This window comes from Heptranchias perlo, chromosome 8, assembly GCF_035084215.1.
Source record: "Heptranchias perlo isolate sHepPer1 chromosome 8, sHepPer1.hap1, whole genome shotgun sequence".
Taxonomy (NCBI): domain Eukaryota; kingdom Metazoa; phylum Chordata; class Chondrichthyes; order Hexanchiformes; family Hexanchidae; genus Heptranchias; species Heptranchias perlo.
In genome coordinates this window covers 40,008,826-40,024,547 of record NC_090332.1, presented here as the reverse complement: position 1 = coordinate 40,024,547, position 15,722 = coordinate 40,008,826, and the positions used below count along the sequence as shown (strand labels likewise).

Below are 15,722 nucleotides of genomic sequence, written 5' to 3'. Positions count from 1 at the left end.
AATTAGAGCTAGGCCATTTAGGAGTGAAATCATGTAGCGTACTTTTCACACAAATCGTAGTAGAAATCTGGAATTCTCACCCCTAAAAGGCTGTGGATGCTGGGTCAATTGAAATTTTCAAGACTGAGATTGACAGGGGATGCTGCACTGTCAGAGGAGCCATCTTTTGAATGAGATGTTAAACTGAGGTTCTGTCTGCCCTCTCAGGGATGTAAAAGATCACATGGCATTATCTGAAGAGGAGCAGAGGATTTCTAGCCAATATTTAACCCTCAACCAACATCACTAAAACAGATTATCTGATCATCCATCTCATTGCTGTTTTTGGTAGTTTGCTATGCACAAATTGGCTGCCGTGGTTCCCTACATTACAACAGTGACTACATTGCAAAAGTACTTAATTGTCTGTAGAGTGCTTTGGGACGCCCTACGCTTGTGATAGGCGCTATATAAATGCAAGTTCTTTCTTTATTAGGTACAGGTATCAATGGATATGGATCGAAGGCGGGTAAATGGAGTTGAGGTGCAGATCAGCCGTGATCTAATTGAATGGCAGAACAGGCTGGAGGGGCTGACTCCTGTTTCTATGGTTGTTTCGTGAGGGGGCAGAGTTGCAGATCTTAAGTTACACCGTGACAGTATGGGATGAGGTTGATGGATCAACTGACCTTGTTTATCGTTTTTAAATGTTCGTAAGGCACGGATGAAAGTTTAAATGGTGGAAGTGAGATTAGGGAAGTTCCACAAATTTATCATTTATGTGAGTTCAGAATCCATTGATTGTGTAACTGCCTTGAAACTCCCCCACAACCTGTTACAGCATTCGAATTTTAAATAATTTTCCATTACGAATTTGCCTGATACTTTTAGTAAAGCATATTTGAAAGGTGGTGAAAGGAAACTCTTAATATAGTGAGAAATATTTATCTGCAAACGACTCTTCCATTGAATTTTTGTGCACATATACTTATTTGTGGTGTGTAGTTCAAATTGAATAACAACTTCTAAATCTTATAATTTGGTAGGGTGGTCCCAGTAAACTTGCACAGAAGCATCTGAGTGGATTTTTTAACAGCATTGCATCGTTCTACCATCCTTCTAATAATGGGAGATGGTTGGTAAGTACTTCTGAATTTTATTAACATCTGTGAAAAGAAATAGAAATGCAATCATGAGAGGCAGAAGATTATATGCTCAGTTGTTTTCTTATTTGAGTGGATGTTCTTGCACATTTAATACAAATGTGCAAACTATTCCTAGTACATGACTTGAAGGCTGTGTTGTAATATCTCAAGTACAATAATTCAACTCTGAACAGTAAAATAACTCTCCTCGACCCCTATATGTTTTTATGTAACAAGATCAGTAGCTTGGAACATCATTGACCAAGTACACCTAAATATTACTTAATTATTTCTGCTTCACCCAGAATTAAAACTCTACATCCAATTTTTCCTCTTTCGTTTTAAACACCAGTAACTTGCAGGTGGGGCAGAGAAAATGTCTTGATTGGATTTTTCAGGTTATTAATTGAAGTTAATTTCTGTCTCAATTTACATGTCTGCATTAGCAGTAAACAGCAATGGCTTCTCAGTGCTATGTATGTACTTCTCCACAAGGAAATAACTTGATTGCTGCAATGACTTTTGCAGGTTTAAGTAACCCATATGCCTGTATTGCACCATGGCTGGAAATATGTAGTATTGAATGTCATAGATGGTAGAGTACTTGCAGCATAGCAAAGGCATTTAGATGTTTGCATAATATTTCTCACATTAACTCCGTTCTCATTTCCTGTAGATTTAGTATACAAAATGGAAATAAATGCCCTGCACATAACAAGGAATTTTGCATACCTTAAATTTTCCAACAACGTTAAACTTTTCTGGTTGTTGTAAAACTTGGGACGTAATCTAACCACTAAAAGGAAAGAAAATTAACTGTAAATGAGTTAACACTTTAAAAAGAAATAGACTGTGAGGGTTAAAGATTAGTTTTCTTCCAATTACAAAAAACAGTAGCTGCTTAAACTGTTTTCCTTTGTTTCTCCCACCTCCACTGTTTAGATTCCAGTTTTTCAAACTGTAATCCCTGGACTTTATGGGTTCATTGCATAGCACAGAACAGAAGGAGGCCAATTGGCCCATCATTCCAGTGCTGGCTCTTTGAAAGAGCTATCCAATTACTGCCACTCCCCTGCTCTTTCCCCATAGCCCTGTAAATGTTTTCCCTTCAAGTATTTATCCAATTCCCTTTTGAAAGTTACTATTGAATCTGTTTCCACCACCCTTTCAGGCAGTGCATTCCAGATTGTAACAACTGAATTAAAAAAATGTTTCCTCGTGTCGCCTCTGGTTCTTTTGCCAATCACCTTAAATCTGTGTCCTCTGGTTACTGACCCTACTGCCACTAAAAACAGTTTATCCGTATTTAGTCTAAGCCCTTCATGATTTTGAACACCTCTCAAATCTCCTCTTAACCTTCTCTGCTCTAAGGAGAAAGATTTATCAAATGCCTTTTGGAAGTCCATATAAACAACATCAACTGCACTACCCTCATCAACCCTCTCCATTACTTCATTGAAGAACTTAATCAAGTTAGTCAAACACGATTTTCCTTTAACAAATCCATGCTGACTATCATTTATTAGCCCGTACTTTTCCAAGTGCCAATTAATTTTGTCCCGGATTATTGTTACACCCCGGTTCAAAAAAGGGAAGAGGGATAAACCTGGGGTCTAACATTTGGAATCCTCCAATCCTCTGGCACCACTCCCATATCTAAGGAAGATTGGAAGTTTGTGGCTAGAGCCTCTGCAATTTCCTCCCTTACTTCCCTCAGTAACCTAGGAAGCATCCCATCTGGACCGGTAACTTTTCTACTTTGAGTACTGTCAACCTTTTAAGTACCTCTTTATCCTCTCCATTATCGCTACTACCTCCTCCTTTGCTGCTACATTGGCAGCATCCTCTTCTCTAGTGAAGATCGATGCAAAGTATTCATTTATTACCTCAGCCATACCCTTTGCCTCTACAAGAAGATCTTTTTTGTCCCTAATTGGCCCCACCCTTCCTTTGACTATTACTATTTGTATGTTTATAAGACTTTTGGATTCCCTTTTGTGTTACCCGCTAATCTAATCTCATACGCTCCCTTCGCTCCTCTTATTTCCTTTTTTAAGATCTCCTCTATACTTTCTGTATTCAGCTTGGTTCTCTACTGTATCATGAATCTTACATTTATCATAAGTCTCCTTCTTCTAGATGACAAAAGAGATAGTGAGTAAGATGAAATGGAAAAAAGGGGCATATGACAGATGTCAGGTTGATAACACAAGTGAGAACCAGGCAGAATATAGAAAGTTCAGAGGGGAAGTGAAAAAGGAAATGAGGGGCAAGGAAAGAGTATGAGAATGGACTGGTGGCCAGCATGTAAACGGGTAGAAACAAGAGGGGTGGGGCCGATTAGGGACCAGAAAGGAGATCTACTCATGGAGGCAGAGGGGATGGCTGAGGTACTAAATAAGTACTTTGCATCTGTCTTTACCAAGAAAGATGATGATGCCACAGTCTCAGTAAAGGAAGATATAGTTGAGATACTGGATGGGCTAAAAATTGATAAAGAAGAGGTACTTGAAAAGCTAGCTGTACTTAAAGTAGATAAGTTCGGATGGGATGCATCCTAGGTTGCTGAGGGAAGTAAGGGTGGAAATTGCGGAGGTACTGGCCATAATCTTCCAAATATCCGTAGATACGGGGGTGGTGCCAGAGGACTGGAGAATTGCAAATGTCACACCCTTGTTCAAAAAAGGGTGTAAGGATAAACCCAGCATCTACAGGCCAGTCAGTTTAACCTCGGTGGTGGGGAAACATTTAGAAATGACAATCCGGGACAGAATTAACAGTCACTTGGACAAGGGTGAATTGATTAGGGAAATCCAGCATGGATTTGTTAAGGCAAATCATGTTTAACTAACATGATAGAGTTTTTTGATGAGGTAACGGAGAGGGTAGATGAGGACTATGCAGTTGATGTGGTGTATATGGACTTTCAAAAGGCATTTGATAAAGTGGCCCATGGAATAAAGGGGGCAGTAGCAACATGGATACAGAATTGGCTAAGTGACAGGAAACAGAGAGTAATGGTGAACGGTTGTTTTTCGGACTGGAGGGAGGTGTGCAGTGGTGTTCCCCAGCGGACAATGCTGGGACCACTGCTTTTCTTGATATATGTTAATTACTTGGACTTGGGTGCACAGGGCACAATTTCCAAATTTGCAGATGACACAAAACTTAGAAGTGTAGTAAACAGTGAGGAGGATAGTGATGTTGACGGGCTAGTGGCATGGGTGGACATGTGGCAGATGAAATTTAACGCATAAAAATGTGAAGTTATGCATTTCAGTAGGAAAAATGAGGAGAGGCAATATAAACTAGAGGGCACAACTCTAAAAGGGGTATAGGAACAGAGAGATCTGGGGGTTTTTTGTGCACAAATTGTTGAAGGTGACAGGGCAGGTTGAGAAAGTGGCTGAAAAAGCATACGGGATCCTGGGCTTTATAAATAGAAGCATAAAGGACAAAAGTATGGAAGTCATGATGAATCTTTATAAAACACTGGTTCGTCCACAACTGGAGTATTGTGTCCAGTCCTGGGCACCGCACTTCAGGAAGGATGTGAAGGCCTTGGAAAGGATGCAGAAGAGATTTACTTGAATGATTCCAGGGATGAGGGACTTTAGTTACGTGGATAGACTGGAGAAGCAGGGGTTGTTCTCCTGGGAACAGAGACGGTTGCGTGGAGATTTGATAGAAGTATTCAAAATCATGAAGGGTCTAGACAGAGTCGATAGAGAGAAACTGTTCCCGTTGGCGGTAGGGTCAAGGACCAGAGGTCATAGATTTACGGTGATTGGCAAAAAAACCAATGGTGACATGAGAAAACACTTCTTTTACACAGCGAGTGGTTAGGATCTGGAATGCACTGCCTGTGGGAGTGGTAGAGGCAGGTTCAATCATGGCCTTCAAAAGGGAACTGGATATGTACTTGAAAGGAATAAATTTGTAGGGCTATGGGGAAAGGGCGGTGGAGTGGGATTGGTGGATTGCTCTTGCATATAGCCAGTGCAGACTCAATGGGCCGAATGGCCGCCTTCCATGCTGTAACCTTGCTACGATTCTGTTACATTTTAATCTCTATCTTTAGTCATCCAGGGAGCTCTAGCTTTGGATGCCCTTCCTTTCCCCTTCGTGGTAATGTGTCTACTCTGTACCCGAACCATCTCCTCCCTGAAGGCCTTTCATTGTTCAATTACTGTTTTGCTGAAAAAAAAGTTCTGATTCCAATCCATCTGGGCAAGATCCCTTTTTAACTCACTGAAATTAGCCCTCCTCCAATTAAGTATTTTTACGCTTGATTGTTCCTTGTCTTGTTCCATAACTATTCCAAACCTAATAATATTATGATCACTGTACCCGAAATGCTCCCCCACTGAAACATGCTCTGCTTGCCCCACTTCATTCTCCAGAACTAAATCCACCACTGCTTCCTTCCTCGTTGGGCTGGAAACACCTAATCAAGAAAGTTCTCTTGTACACATTTCATTGTCCTTTACATTGTTACTATCCCAGTCTATATTGGGATAATTGAAGTCCCCCATTATCACTACTCTATAATTCTTACATCTTTCTTTTCTCTTCCTTCCCACTCTTTGGCCTATAGTATATACCCGTATACGTATTACGAGGCGTAATAGCTCCTTTATTGTTCCTTAATTTTAACGAAATAGATTCTGTCTTTGAGCCCTTAACTACATCATCTGTTTCCAGTGTTTTAAAGTTTCTTTGATCAATACTGCCACCCGCCACCCCCCCCTTTTCTTTCCTTCCCTATCTTTCCTGAATACCTTGTAGCCAGGAATATTAGTTCCTAATCCTCCCCTTCTTTGAGCCAGGTCTCTGTTATTGCCACTATATCATAGTCCCATGTGGCAACTTATACTTGCAGCTCACCAAACTTATTTACCATGCTCCATGCATTTCTGCAAATGCTCTCCAAACTCATCTTAGACTGCAAGGAAATTTCACAGGGTTTCCAAAGATCATCAGATTTCTGTATTTTTCTGTGTTTGTTGACTTGATGTTGTTTCTGTTGTTGTATACTATTTTCCTTTGCCTAGTTGATACTGCCTTTCCAAAGTTCAGATAGGGAATCCTTAGGAGTGTAACAGTGTTTGCAGGGGGTCCCCACAGTGAAAAGTTTGAAAACCATTGTTTAGATGCACTAGTTCACTAGTACTGATGTTTCAGCATTCCCTGATACTTGGGGTTTTTTTCTCCTCCATATTTTTAACATTGTCAATGTTCCATATGTTTTTGTTAGCAACTAAATCCCAGGTAGGAAGTTGCACTTAATCTCTCCGATGTTTAGCTTTGGATACCAGGATCATAAATAAAGTCATAAGAGTTTTCAGCACGGCAGGAGGTCATTTAGCCCATTATGCCTGTGTTAGTGCAAGCTCCATCTCAGTGTTATCAATTCCACCTTCATATTTCCCTATGTTTTCCCTTATACCCTTTTAATATTTATGTGTTTATATAATTCCCTTTTTATGTGTTGTGATTGATTTGGGTTCAGTAGCTACTTAATGCATTCCATATCTTAACCCTTTGCACAAAAAAGAATGTTTCTAGCTCCAGGCTATGGTCATCTCTGGATTTTGCCAATTCAACTTTTTGGATATCCTACCAAGAGTTGCATTTGACTGGCTTGGGTATATTTTTTAAAATTAAAACTGTTTTGTCATAATTCTTCATCATTCACTTGCATTTTCCTTCCTCTTTCCCTCCCCTCAATTAATGGATCAGTAATTGATTTTTTTTAAACAGATGAAACTGATGAAGTTGCTACAAAGGTTGCCTGCTAGTGTTGTGCGAAGACTGCACAGAGAACGGTACAAAAAGACAACCTGGCTGAACATCATACCGGACAGCCACAAACTGACTGACCAGGACGTTACGGATTTTGTTGAAAGCATCAAACAGCCTGTAGTGCTTGCTATGTTCAGTAAGACTGGCAGCCTGGAGGCTGCTCAAGCCCTTCAAAACCTTGCTCTGATGCGTCCAGAGCTTGTCATCCCACCAGTACTTGAAAAGTAAGACATAAATAAGGACTTTTTGTTTTATGATGGCAATAGTTGACTTCATTACTCGCATAACATACGTGGAAGTCAGTGGCTTGGTGCAATTGTTAGTGATTTTTGAAAATAATGGTTTATATTGACTTAAAACTGCTTAGAATATATCTTAAATAGAATTCATTTTAAAATTTGTTTAAATTATTTGCTTTTAAAACAGCCAAATTGTGCAGCACTTCAATGTGCTACAGATGGTACAAAACAGGGTTGTGTTTTATGATCTCTCCAGGCAATGAGTTCTCAGTATTAGCTGGGAAGTAAAGAAAGAACCAGTGAGGTGTTTTTACTGCAAGGAAGCAAAACAAGGAACTAGCCACTTAACCCTTGCTGCTCACTATGTTTCAGGATTTTTTCCACTGAAAGGATTTGTAAAAGAGTTACTGATAGTGCATTCTCACAGGTTTTAAAATGCTCATGGGCTGGACATTGTTTTCAGTCTTTGGGGAAAGAACTTCAATGAACAATTTGTTAGTCTGTCCCAGTAATTGATGAACATTTCACCCCCATTGTGTTGAGAGGTCCCTAGTCCCAGGTGTTTGGCTGCGGTTGTCTGGCATAAGTCCTCATCTCTGATTGTGAACATGGAGATAAAAACAGAGACAGAAACTTTCATTGGCAGTCAAGTTTTAATGCAGAAAGCTGAGGGGCAAGCTTTCGCCAAGTTCAAGAGGTTAGAATGTGGGAGGATAGTTGTACGTTATTTTATTTTATTTAAGTCAAGAAAGATAACCCACTGGTGGAAGCGTAGCATATTCATTATTTTATATTATTACACCAAGACAAGTTGTACTGATTGAATTAAGTGAGTCCGATCGTAATTGTTACTCTGTATGTTCACTTGCGTCGAAATAAAGCACTTTAATATGTTGTACCTGGCCTCAGTTTATCAAGTGTTTTTTAGTCTGCCTTTTAAAAACATTGCAAAGGTGCACATGGGGGCACATGTAAAAGACATGATTATCCAGTTCAGATAATAAAGGTGTACTATTGTTACGCCCTGGGTCATGCTATTGTATAGTTACATATTGGGCAATACGGGGCACACTAAGTGCAAGATGCCTCATTACAGAAGTGACTATCTCTTCTGTACCAGGAGAATATCTAAAGCAAGACCCAAACTTATAACAGTGCCTTTAGACAATTACATTGACCAGTTGCAGGCTAGTATTGATGGAGGCCTACAGGACGTTCGGCCACCTTCTGTGTCCTGAAAAAGTGGATGAGCCCTAAATCTTGACATCTCCACATCATGAAAAATAGAGAGACAGAGGGTGGAATTTGTCATCATTTGATATCTTTAGTTGCGATAGTCTAACTCGTTTTCTTTGTATTATCATATAATATAGTCACATAAAATTTAGTTTCACATTTTTGATATCCAGCTTTTAAATATAACCTCTGCTCTGTTTATTTCTTGATCTTTAGAACATATCCTGCGTTACAGACTTTGACAGAACCACATCAACTTACAGCGACCCTAAGCTGTGTGATAGGAGTTGCTCGCAGTCTGGTCTCTGGAGGGAAATGGTTCCCTGAAGGCCCCACGCACATGCTACCTCTATTAATGAGAGCTCTACCTGGTGTGGACCCAAATGATTTCAGCAAGTGCATGGTATAGTAGTAATACATTCTTAGATGTGTGAATGGACATATGTGGAGCTGAAATTAAACTATTTTCAAAGATGGTTTTATTCTTAAATTTTAGTAAAATCTAGATTATAAAATCATTAAAAGTAATTTTTCTATTACAATTGGACATTATACATTTTATTTTAGAAATGCAAAATGAATGAATTGTTTCCATTTCTTGCTATCATACAACTTTATGACAAAATGAAGCTACATTGGTATTCAATACTTATAGAGGAAAGAGAGGAGGAGTACTCTTTTGATCAAAGTATTTCCCTTTTATATAATGGAAAAAGATCACGTTCCTCCCAGAACAGCTCCATTTAAAACAATAGGGATAGAGAATTTGGATGGCCTGAGACACAATCTAGAGATAACTGATGCTAGGAATCCATGCTACTGGCTGGCGATGCAGTATGCCATTAGAATTTTCTGTTTTTTGGGCTGATGAGGGAAAGAATCAGTCCCACTTCTGATTGCTATTCAGTGACGCTGGCTGGTAGGTGCATCTTTGTGGAGGTGCATTGAGGAGTGGATTGGGCTTTCTGTGATCCTTCCCATACTCATTGCCTAAATTCAAACATAAAGAATGGCGACTTGGGCGACTTGGATGACCAGCACCCATGGAACTGCATCCATGAGTCAGCACCTTCAGAAGGGGAAAGGGATTTTGGATGCTAATGAACTTTTAAGCCCTTTAGTCTTTTGAATTGCATTCAAGGGCCAGGGTTTGCATTTCCAACCAAAAAGACTGTTTACATATGTTGAATTTAATTGGTGGCAGGCGTGAGGTTGTTGGTTCCAATAGGCTGCTTTTGTAAATTAACAAATCCAAAGCATATGGTTGTCAGGAAGCAGGCGCTCCTTGAGTGGACTATTATTTCTGTGTGGAGTGCTTTTTTAAAAAAAAATGTTCCACTTTAAAGAGAGGAATAATTTTCTTTCATACTTGTCAGTTTGGGAGAGATTGTTTAGATCCTTCTACGTATGTATATATTTTTTATATGACTAGCATTTGCTTTTTCCCTGAATCCTTTTGCACATCTAAGTGAGAAATGAGTGCTGGGGAATGGAACGCTGTTTCTCACTTTCATGTTGGACCCTTGCAGCTGGTTTTTTTTTTAAAAAAGGAATTTTTCATCCCATTAGTTTAGGCTGGAATCAAACTTGAGTGCCAAAGGATAACTAACCTGTTGTGCTACTGAATCTCCAACCTTTAGTACTGGTTTACCTCTCAGTTTAGGTGTTAGTTGCAGAAATCATTGTTTTTAATCAAGTTGTCACTGCTCTGTATAATTGTTGTGATTTTCACCCCATTGCATTTCTTGTTTTGTTAGTAAGAACAAATTTCAATAATGACAATGCAATATTAGTATCACAAGCATAATTCCAGTGATTAACAGAAAAAACAAATATCTACTTTTAAACTGTTCAAAATCAGATCCATGTGCCTCCTTTGTCAGTTGTAAATATGAACTTTTTGTCCAATCAACTTTGTGTACCGGAGGACAAGTTTGAATGCAATAGAAGTGATTGTATTATTCTGTTGTCGTTACTTGAAATTAGAAATTAAAATGTTGCTAAAGATTACAGGTATTTAACTTATGGCAGTGGGTGTATAAAAGGTTTATTAGTGAAGAAATTGAATTAAGCTGTGGTTGGGTTTTGATGAATTTTAGTCCAGAAGTGAAGTAATAGCACTGAAGCAATTGTGCTAGCACAGCTGAAAAAGTCATTATCTTGTCATTTATGGCTATTAGTGGTTATTTTATTTTTCCAACTGTGTTCTCCAAAATGGCAGAAGAAAAATAGCCCAATCAATCTAAGGGGTGGGGGTTTGTAGACATCAGAGCTGCCTTTGCTTTGAGAAATAATCATAAGTAATATAAATATGTATCGATAACAGTATTTCTGGTTTAAATCAATTTTTTATTCAACTCATGCTTTTTTAAAACTATTTTATTTCCATACAGATCACATTCCAGTTTATAGCCACGTTTTCTACTCTTGTGCCTTTGGTGGACTGTTCATCTGTTTTGCAAGAGAGAAATGATCTCTCTGAGGTAAATTCATTTAATATGTGTCAGCAGCAAGCTTTTGTTTCCTTAAAAACAAGTTAAAACTTTAAGAAAAACTCGAGATGTAATATCATATATTACCTTACAAGCTTTATGCAAGAATATAAACTTTTACAGCACAAAAGCTGGCCATTATGCTTGCACTGGCTCTTTGAAAGAGCTACCCACCTAGTGCTTTGTCCCTTGGTTTTTTTCCTGTAAACATTTAAATTTATCTTTTTCAAAAGTTTATTTTATTCTGAAATATATGATAATGCAACACCTCAGCACTGAGTCAAACACTGGCCTGAAATAACATTTAATTTTACAATATCATGAAGAGTGTAAGAAGATAGCCAGTAAGAAAACTGTGCAGTGTTAATTTTTTCACTTGATTTTGAAATCAGGGGATTGCTGAATTTAGCTATTCTCCCTATTAATGCAGCTCTAGTATTTAGCATAGCTTTGGGATGTCCTGACCTCCTGAGATCATGAAAGGCACTATATAAATACAAGTTCTCTTTTACTAGCAAACACTTGGTTAAGATGTGCAAATAGCATACTTTTTCTTTTTGCTTTTGGAGCCTTCCCAGGAGTATAAATTTAAAAGAACAATGTGTTGATGGTATGCTAACCTTCTGCCCTTACTATCTGCTTTTTAACTTTTTTTAAAAAAAGCCAATGAGTTTATGTAAAAATGAGCCTACTAATAGTCAAATAATTCAGCAGAGTTCCATCAGGGGACATATGTAAGTTGAACTGATTCAACAGAGTTCTATTAGGAGAGATGTTGAATCAAATGAGGTAAAACCAGTTACATCTCGTTTATTCTGCTAATTTTCTCATGTTGGTTCCTGGTGCCGTATGAATCAGATGACCTCCAGGTTATGGTCATATAATAAATATAACTGATCTCCCATGTCCTTTTTCATGTTGAATCACATGATACATTGTTTCATGCTATACAATGTAACATAATATCAGGGCTTCTGATTTATGGTGATTTGAATAATTGAAATTGCTATTTCATTGCAAAGTAATATGAGACTGTTAGGGGTATTTTTGTGTAAAAATTATGTGATTTATGCCTACATTTTTGTGGAAATTGCAAATCTGTGAACTTGAATGATAAGTTATTTTTTTAGCTATGTAATGAATTTCATTTTTTTACTTTTTTGAAGTTCAGGACCCAAGAAAGATGGTAGGAAAACACTGATGTTAGAGTTGTAGCATAAATACAGCCGTAAAGAATTAGAGGCTAGTTCCTGGATTATAGTTAATGACACAATGATGGGCAGGTTTTGTCAGGGGATTGATGGGGAGCAGGTGGAAAAGGCATGGTTGGGAGTTGGGATCAGTAGAGGTTGGAGCTGGAAGGAGGAAAGCTGCAGAATGAGTTCTGTTTATATCCTTTCCTCCCCCAGAAGGTTTTTTAAAATTGGGAAAGGATTTCCCTACAACTTTGCTGGGGAAGACTGTTACTTAAAGCTCAAATAGTGCTTATACTATAAGTGCTGTTTCTACTTTTAAGAATAAAGGCTTCCCCAAAGTCTTGGGAAATCCAACCACATATTGCAGGTTTAGGAAATTTTGCCTTCTCACTGCAAAAGCTAGTTTCCAGACATGACTGGGAACAAGCTTTAAATTGCTTGTTGTTTTTGTGAATTGCTGTCCTGGTCAACACCACTAAAGAAAATTATCTGGTCATTTATCTCATTGCTGATGTGGGATCTTGCTGTGTGTAAATTGGACATTTCATTTCCTTATGTTACAACAGTGAACGCTTTAAAAGTACTTCACAGTCAATGAAGTACTTTGGGTAGTTCTGAGGACATGAAAAGCGTTAGATAAATACAAGTTCTATCTTTGTTTCTACAATAAAGTATAATGAAAACAATTAAGCAACTTAAAGCCAATTCCTGCTCATAGCTGGAAACCTGCTTTTGTACTGCAGGACTGGAGGAGCCAACAGTTTGTTGGGCTAAGTCAGGGTAGCAGTGGGGCGGGGAGCTTAGGTCAAGGGGGTGGAAGAAGTGAAGTCAGTGAGGTGGTTTGTGTGCACGCTTCCGTCAGGTGAAGGTGGGATTGGATTTGGTTGTGACGCCTCTTACAATCAAATAGCCTGCTGAGACTCCCTATCTACACTCACACATGGAGAGTGCACTCTTGAATGAGATACTTATGTGTCCAGTTCCTATGAAACTGTAGCCCAGCAAGTATCAACCTCTTCCTTTTTTTTCTTTCACATGAGAATGGGGAGAAAATTAGTGGACAAGTTGAGGGAAATTTTTAAAAACTTTTATTCACATTAAGATCATAATTCTAATTGCTGCTTTTAAGAAGTGGATCAGTTACTCTAGAGGAGATTTAACTGTGCACATAAAAATATTTTGACTTTATCCTCACTCGCGCCAAGTCCTGTTCTCCCATCACTCCTGTGCTCGCTGATCTACATTGGCTTCCGGTCCAGGAATGACTTGATTTTAAAATTCTCATCCTTGTTTTCAAATCTCCCCATGATCTCACCCCTCCCTATCACTGTAACCTCCTCCAGCCCTACAACCCTCCCAGATCTCTGTGCTCCTCCAGTTCCTGCCTCTTGCGCAGCCCTGATTTTAATCACTCCACCGTTGGCGGCCGTACTTTCAGCTGCCTAAGCCCTAAGCTCTGCAATTCCCTCCCTAAACCTCTCCACCTCTCTACCTCTCTCTCTTCCTTTAAGACGCTCCTTAAAACCTACCTCTTTGACCAAGCTTTTGGTCACCTGTCCCAATACCTCCTTATGTAGCTTGGTGTCAAATTTTGTTTAATACCGCCCCTGTGAAGCACCTTGGGACATTTTACTCTGTTAAAGGTGCTATATAAATGCAAGTTGTTGTTGTTGTTTATTAATGTTCTTAACTGTAATAACATTGGTGTCGTTTTCTGTTTTAGGTAGAGCGGGAACTTTGCTCAGCCACAGCAGAATTTGAAGATTTTGTTCTTCTGTTTATGGACAGGTATATTTTAAGGGTTCACTTATTTTCTGATCATTCTAATTGCAGATTCATAGACCTTGGATGTTAAAGAAACCATTTGTAATCAGATTTGTATGAAAAAAAAAGTTAATGCCATGTTTATTAATTCCTTTATAAAAAGCTGATAAATATCTGTTTAGGAATGAGATTGAAGGTTATAAATGTCAACACAGATAATCGAGTAATCCGTGAACTACATTTGTTCCTGTTTCTGGCATCATGGAAATGGATCTTCAGAAAACAATATTGAATTATGGAGATTTTTAGATTTGCAATTCTGAAATTTTGCCTTGGGAGACAAATAAAGTGGGATATAGACTAAGTTATATTGTAGACGCTCTTGGGAGGAGCGGGTTTGATGGGCCAAATGGCACCTTCTTATCCAAGTGGCTCCTACCCACAAAGGAAAGTCATCAACTCATGCTTGGGTGTAGTTCTGTGGCTGCTAGTAACCTTCTGACACCTTTCCCAGATGGCCATTTTTCACACATGAGCTCAGATGGTGAATAGCTCAGACTATTTGAGCATGCACCGCATCACAACTATACACCATCTATATATTTTTAAAAGGGTGATAACTGTGTGGATGTTTCCTTGCTGCTTTCATGGACCAATATACCCATAACCAGTTACAGTGTGTGGGACAGAAAGAAAGTGCACTTTAAACTTCGTTTTCAAGAAAATAAACTTTTCAGACGTGAAATCATATATTGATTACTAAAGACAACAAGTGTAAACATTCCCTACAGTGCACCTTAATATTTCAGACATTGTGGTGACTTGGATGGTCATTCTTGCTGACCAACTTTTTTTCCAAAAGTAATGGAATAACCCCAGATCCGTGATCCTCATTCATGCATTTCTTCAGTTTAGAAAATGAGAAACTATAATTTGCACAGCAATTGTCAAAAATATAAAAGTTATTAAGAACCCTATTTTATTGCTCTTGGAAAGACTGAATTGTGCTTCAAATTAACTTAATAATGTAATTCTTGTGGGACATTTAAGTGGCAGTTGAAAATTATTTAAATTAGATAGTTGATAGACTTCCATTGAAGTCATTGGAATGGAAAATTGGGCAGGTGTATAACAGGCGGCTGATCCGCTACCGCCCGATCTGTGTCACTGCCTAAGTTAAATTTCACCCCCAGAGAGTGGTAAAGGGGAAAGTCGTGCGACTATAATGAACAATAAGGAAATGGCAAATGTTTAATGAGTACTTTGTATCTGTTTACCAAGTGGAGAAAGAGGACAAAAGACTCAGGGATTTATACAAGGGAAACTAAAAAAAATAAGTTAAGGGGAAGAACTTATTAGATTTAATTTAAGTAAAAAGTGGTATTGGTGAAAATAATGGGATTTAAGATAGAGGAATTTCCAGGGCCAGATGGTTTCCACCCTAGTGTATTAAAAGAAATAGGTGAGGAATTTGCATTAGTCATAATTTTCCAATTACATAGCCTGTTTCTGTGCTGTACATTCTATTTAGCCCAACAGGTCCATGCCGGTGTTTATGCTCCACACAAACCTCCTCCCTCCCTATATCATTCTAACCCTATCAGCACATCCTTTGATTCCTTTCTCCCTCATGTGTTTATCTAGATTTCCCCTTAAATGCATCTATGCTAGTCGCCTCAACTACTCCTTGTGGTAGCAAGTTCCATGTTCTAATCACTCTCTGGGTAAAGAAGTTTCTCCTGAATTCCCTATTGGATTTATTAGTGACTATCTTATATTCATGGCCCCTAGTTCTGGTCTCCCCCCGCAAGTGGAAACATCTCTACATCTACTCTATCAAACCCTTTCGTAATCTTAAAGACCTCT

The 15,722-nt window shown here is 38.6% G+C and overlaps 1 protein-coding gene across 3 annotated transcripts in view; it reads left to right on the top strand.

The window, feature by feature from the left end:
* The window catches only part of LOC137324564 (proteasome activator complex subunit 4-like), a 163,713-nt gene that overhangs the window by 59,598 nt on the left and 88,393 nt on the right, over positions 1-15,722 (top strand). For all 3 annotated transcript variants that reach the window (XM_067988995.1, XM_067988994.1, XM_067988993.1), the window contains 5 exons: positions 1,026-1,118; positions 6,888-7,153; positions 8,621-8,807; positions 10,798-10,887; positions 13,816-13,880. In XM_067988995.1, the coding sequence (XP_067845096.1) occupies positions 1,026-1,118; positions 6,888-7,153; positions 8,621-8,807; positions 10,798-10,887; positions 13,816-13,880 (701 nt within the window). The remainder of the gene's footprint in view (positions 1-1,025; positions 1,119-6,887; positions 7,154-8,620; positions 8,808-10,797; positions 10,888-13,815; positions 13,881-15,722) is intronic.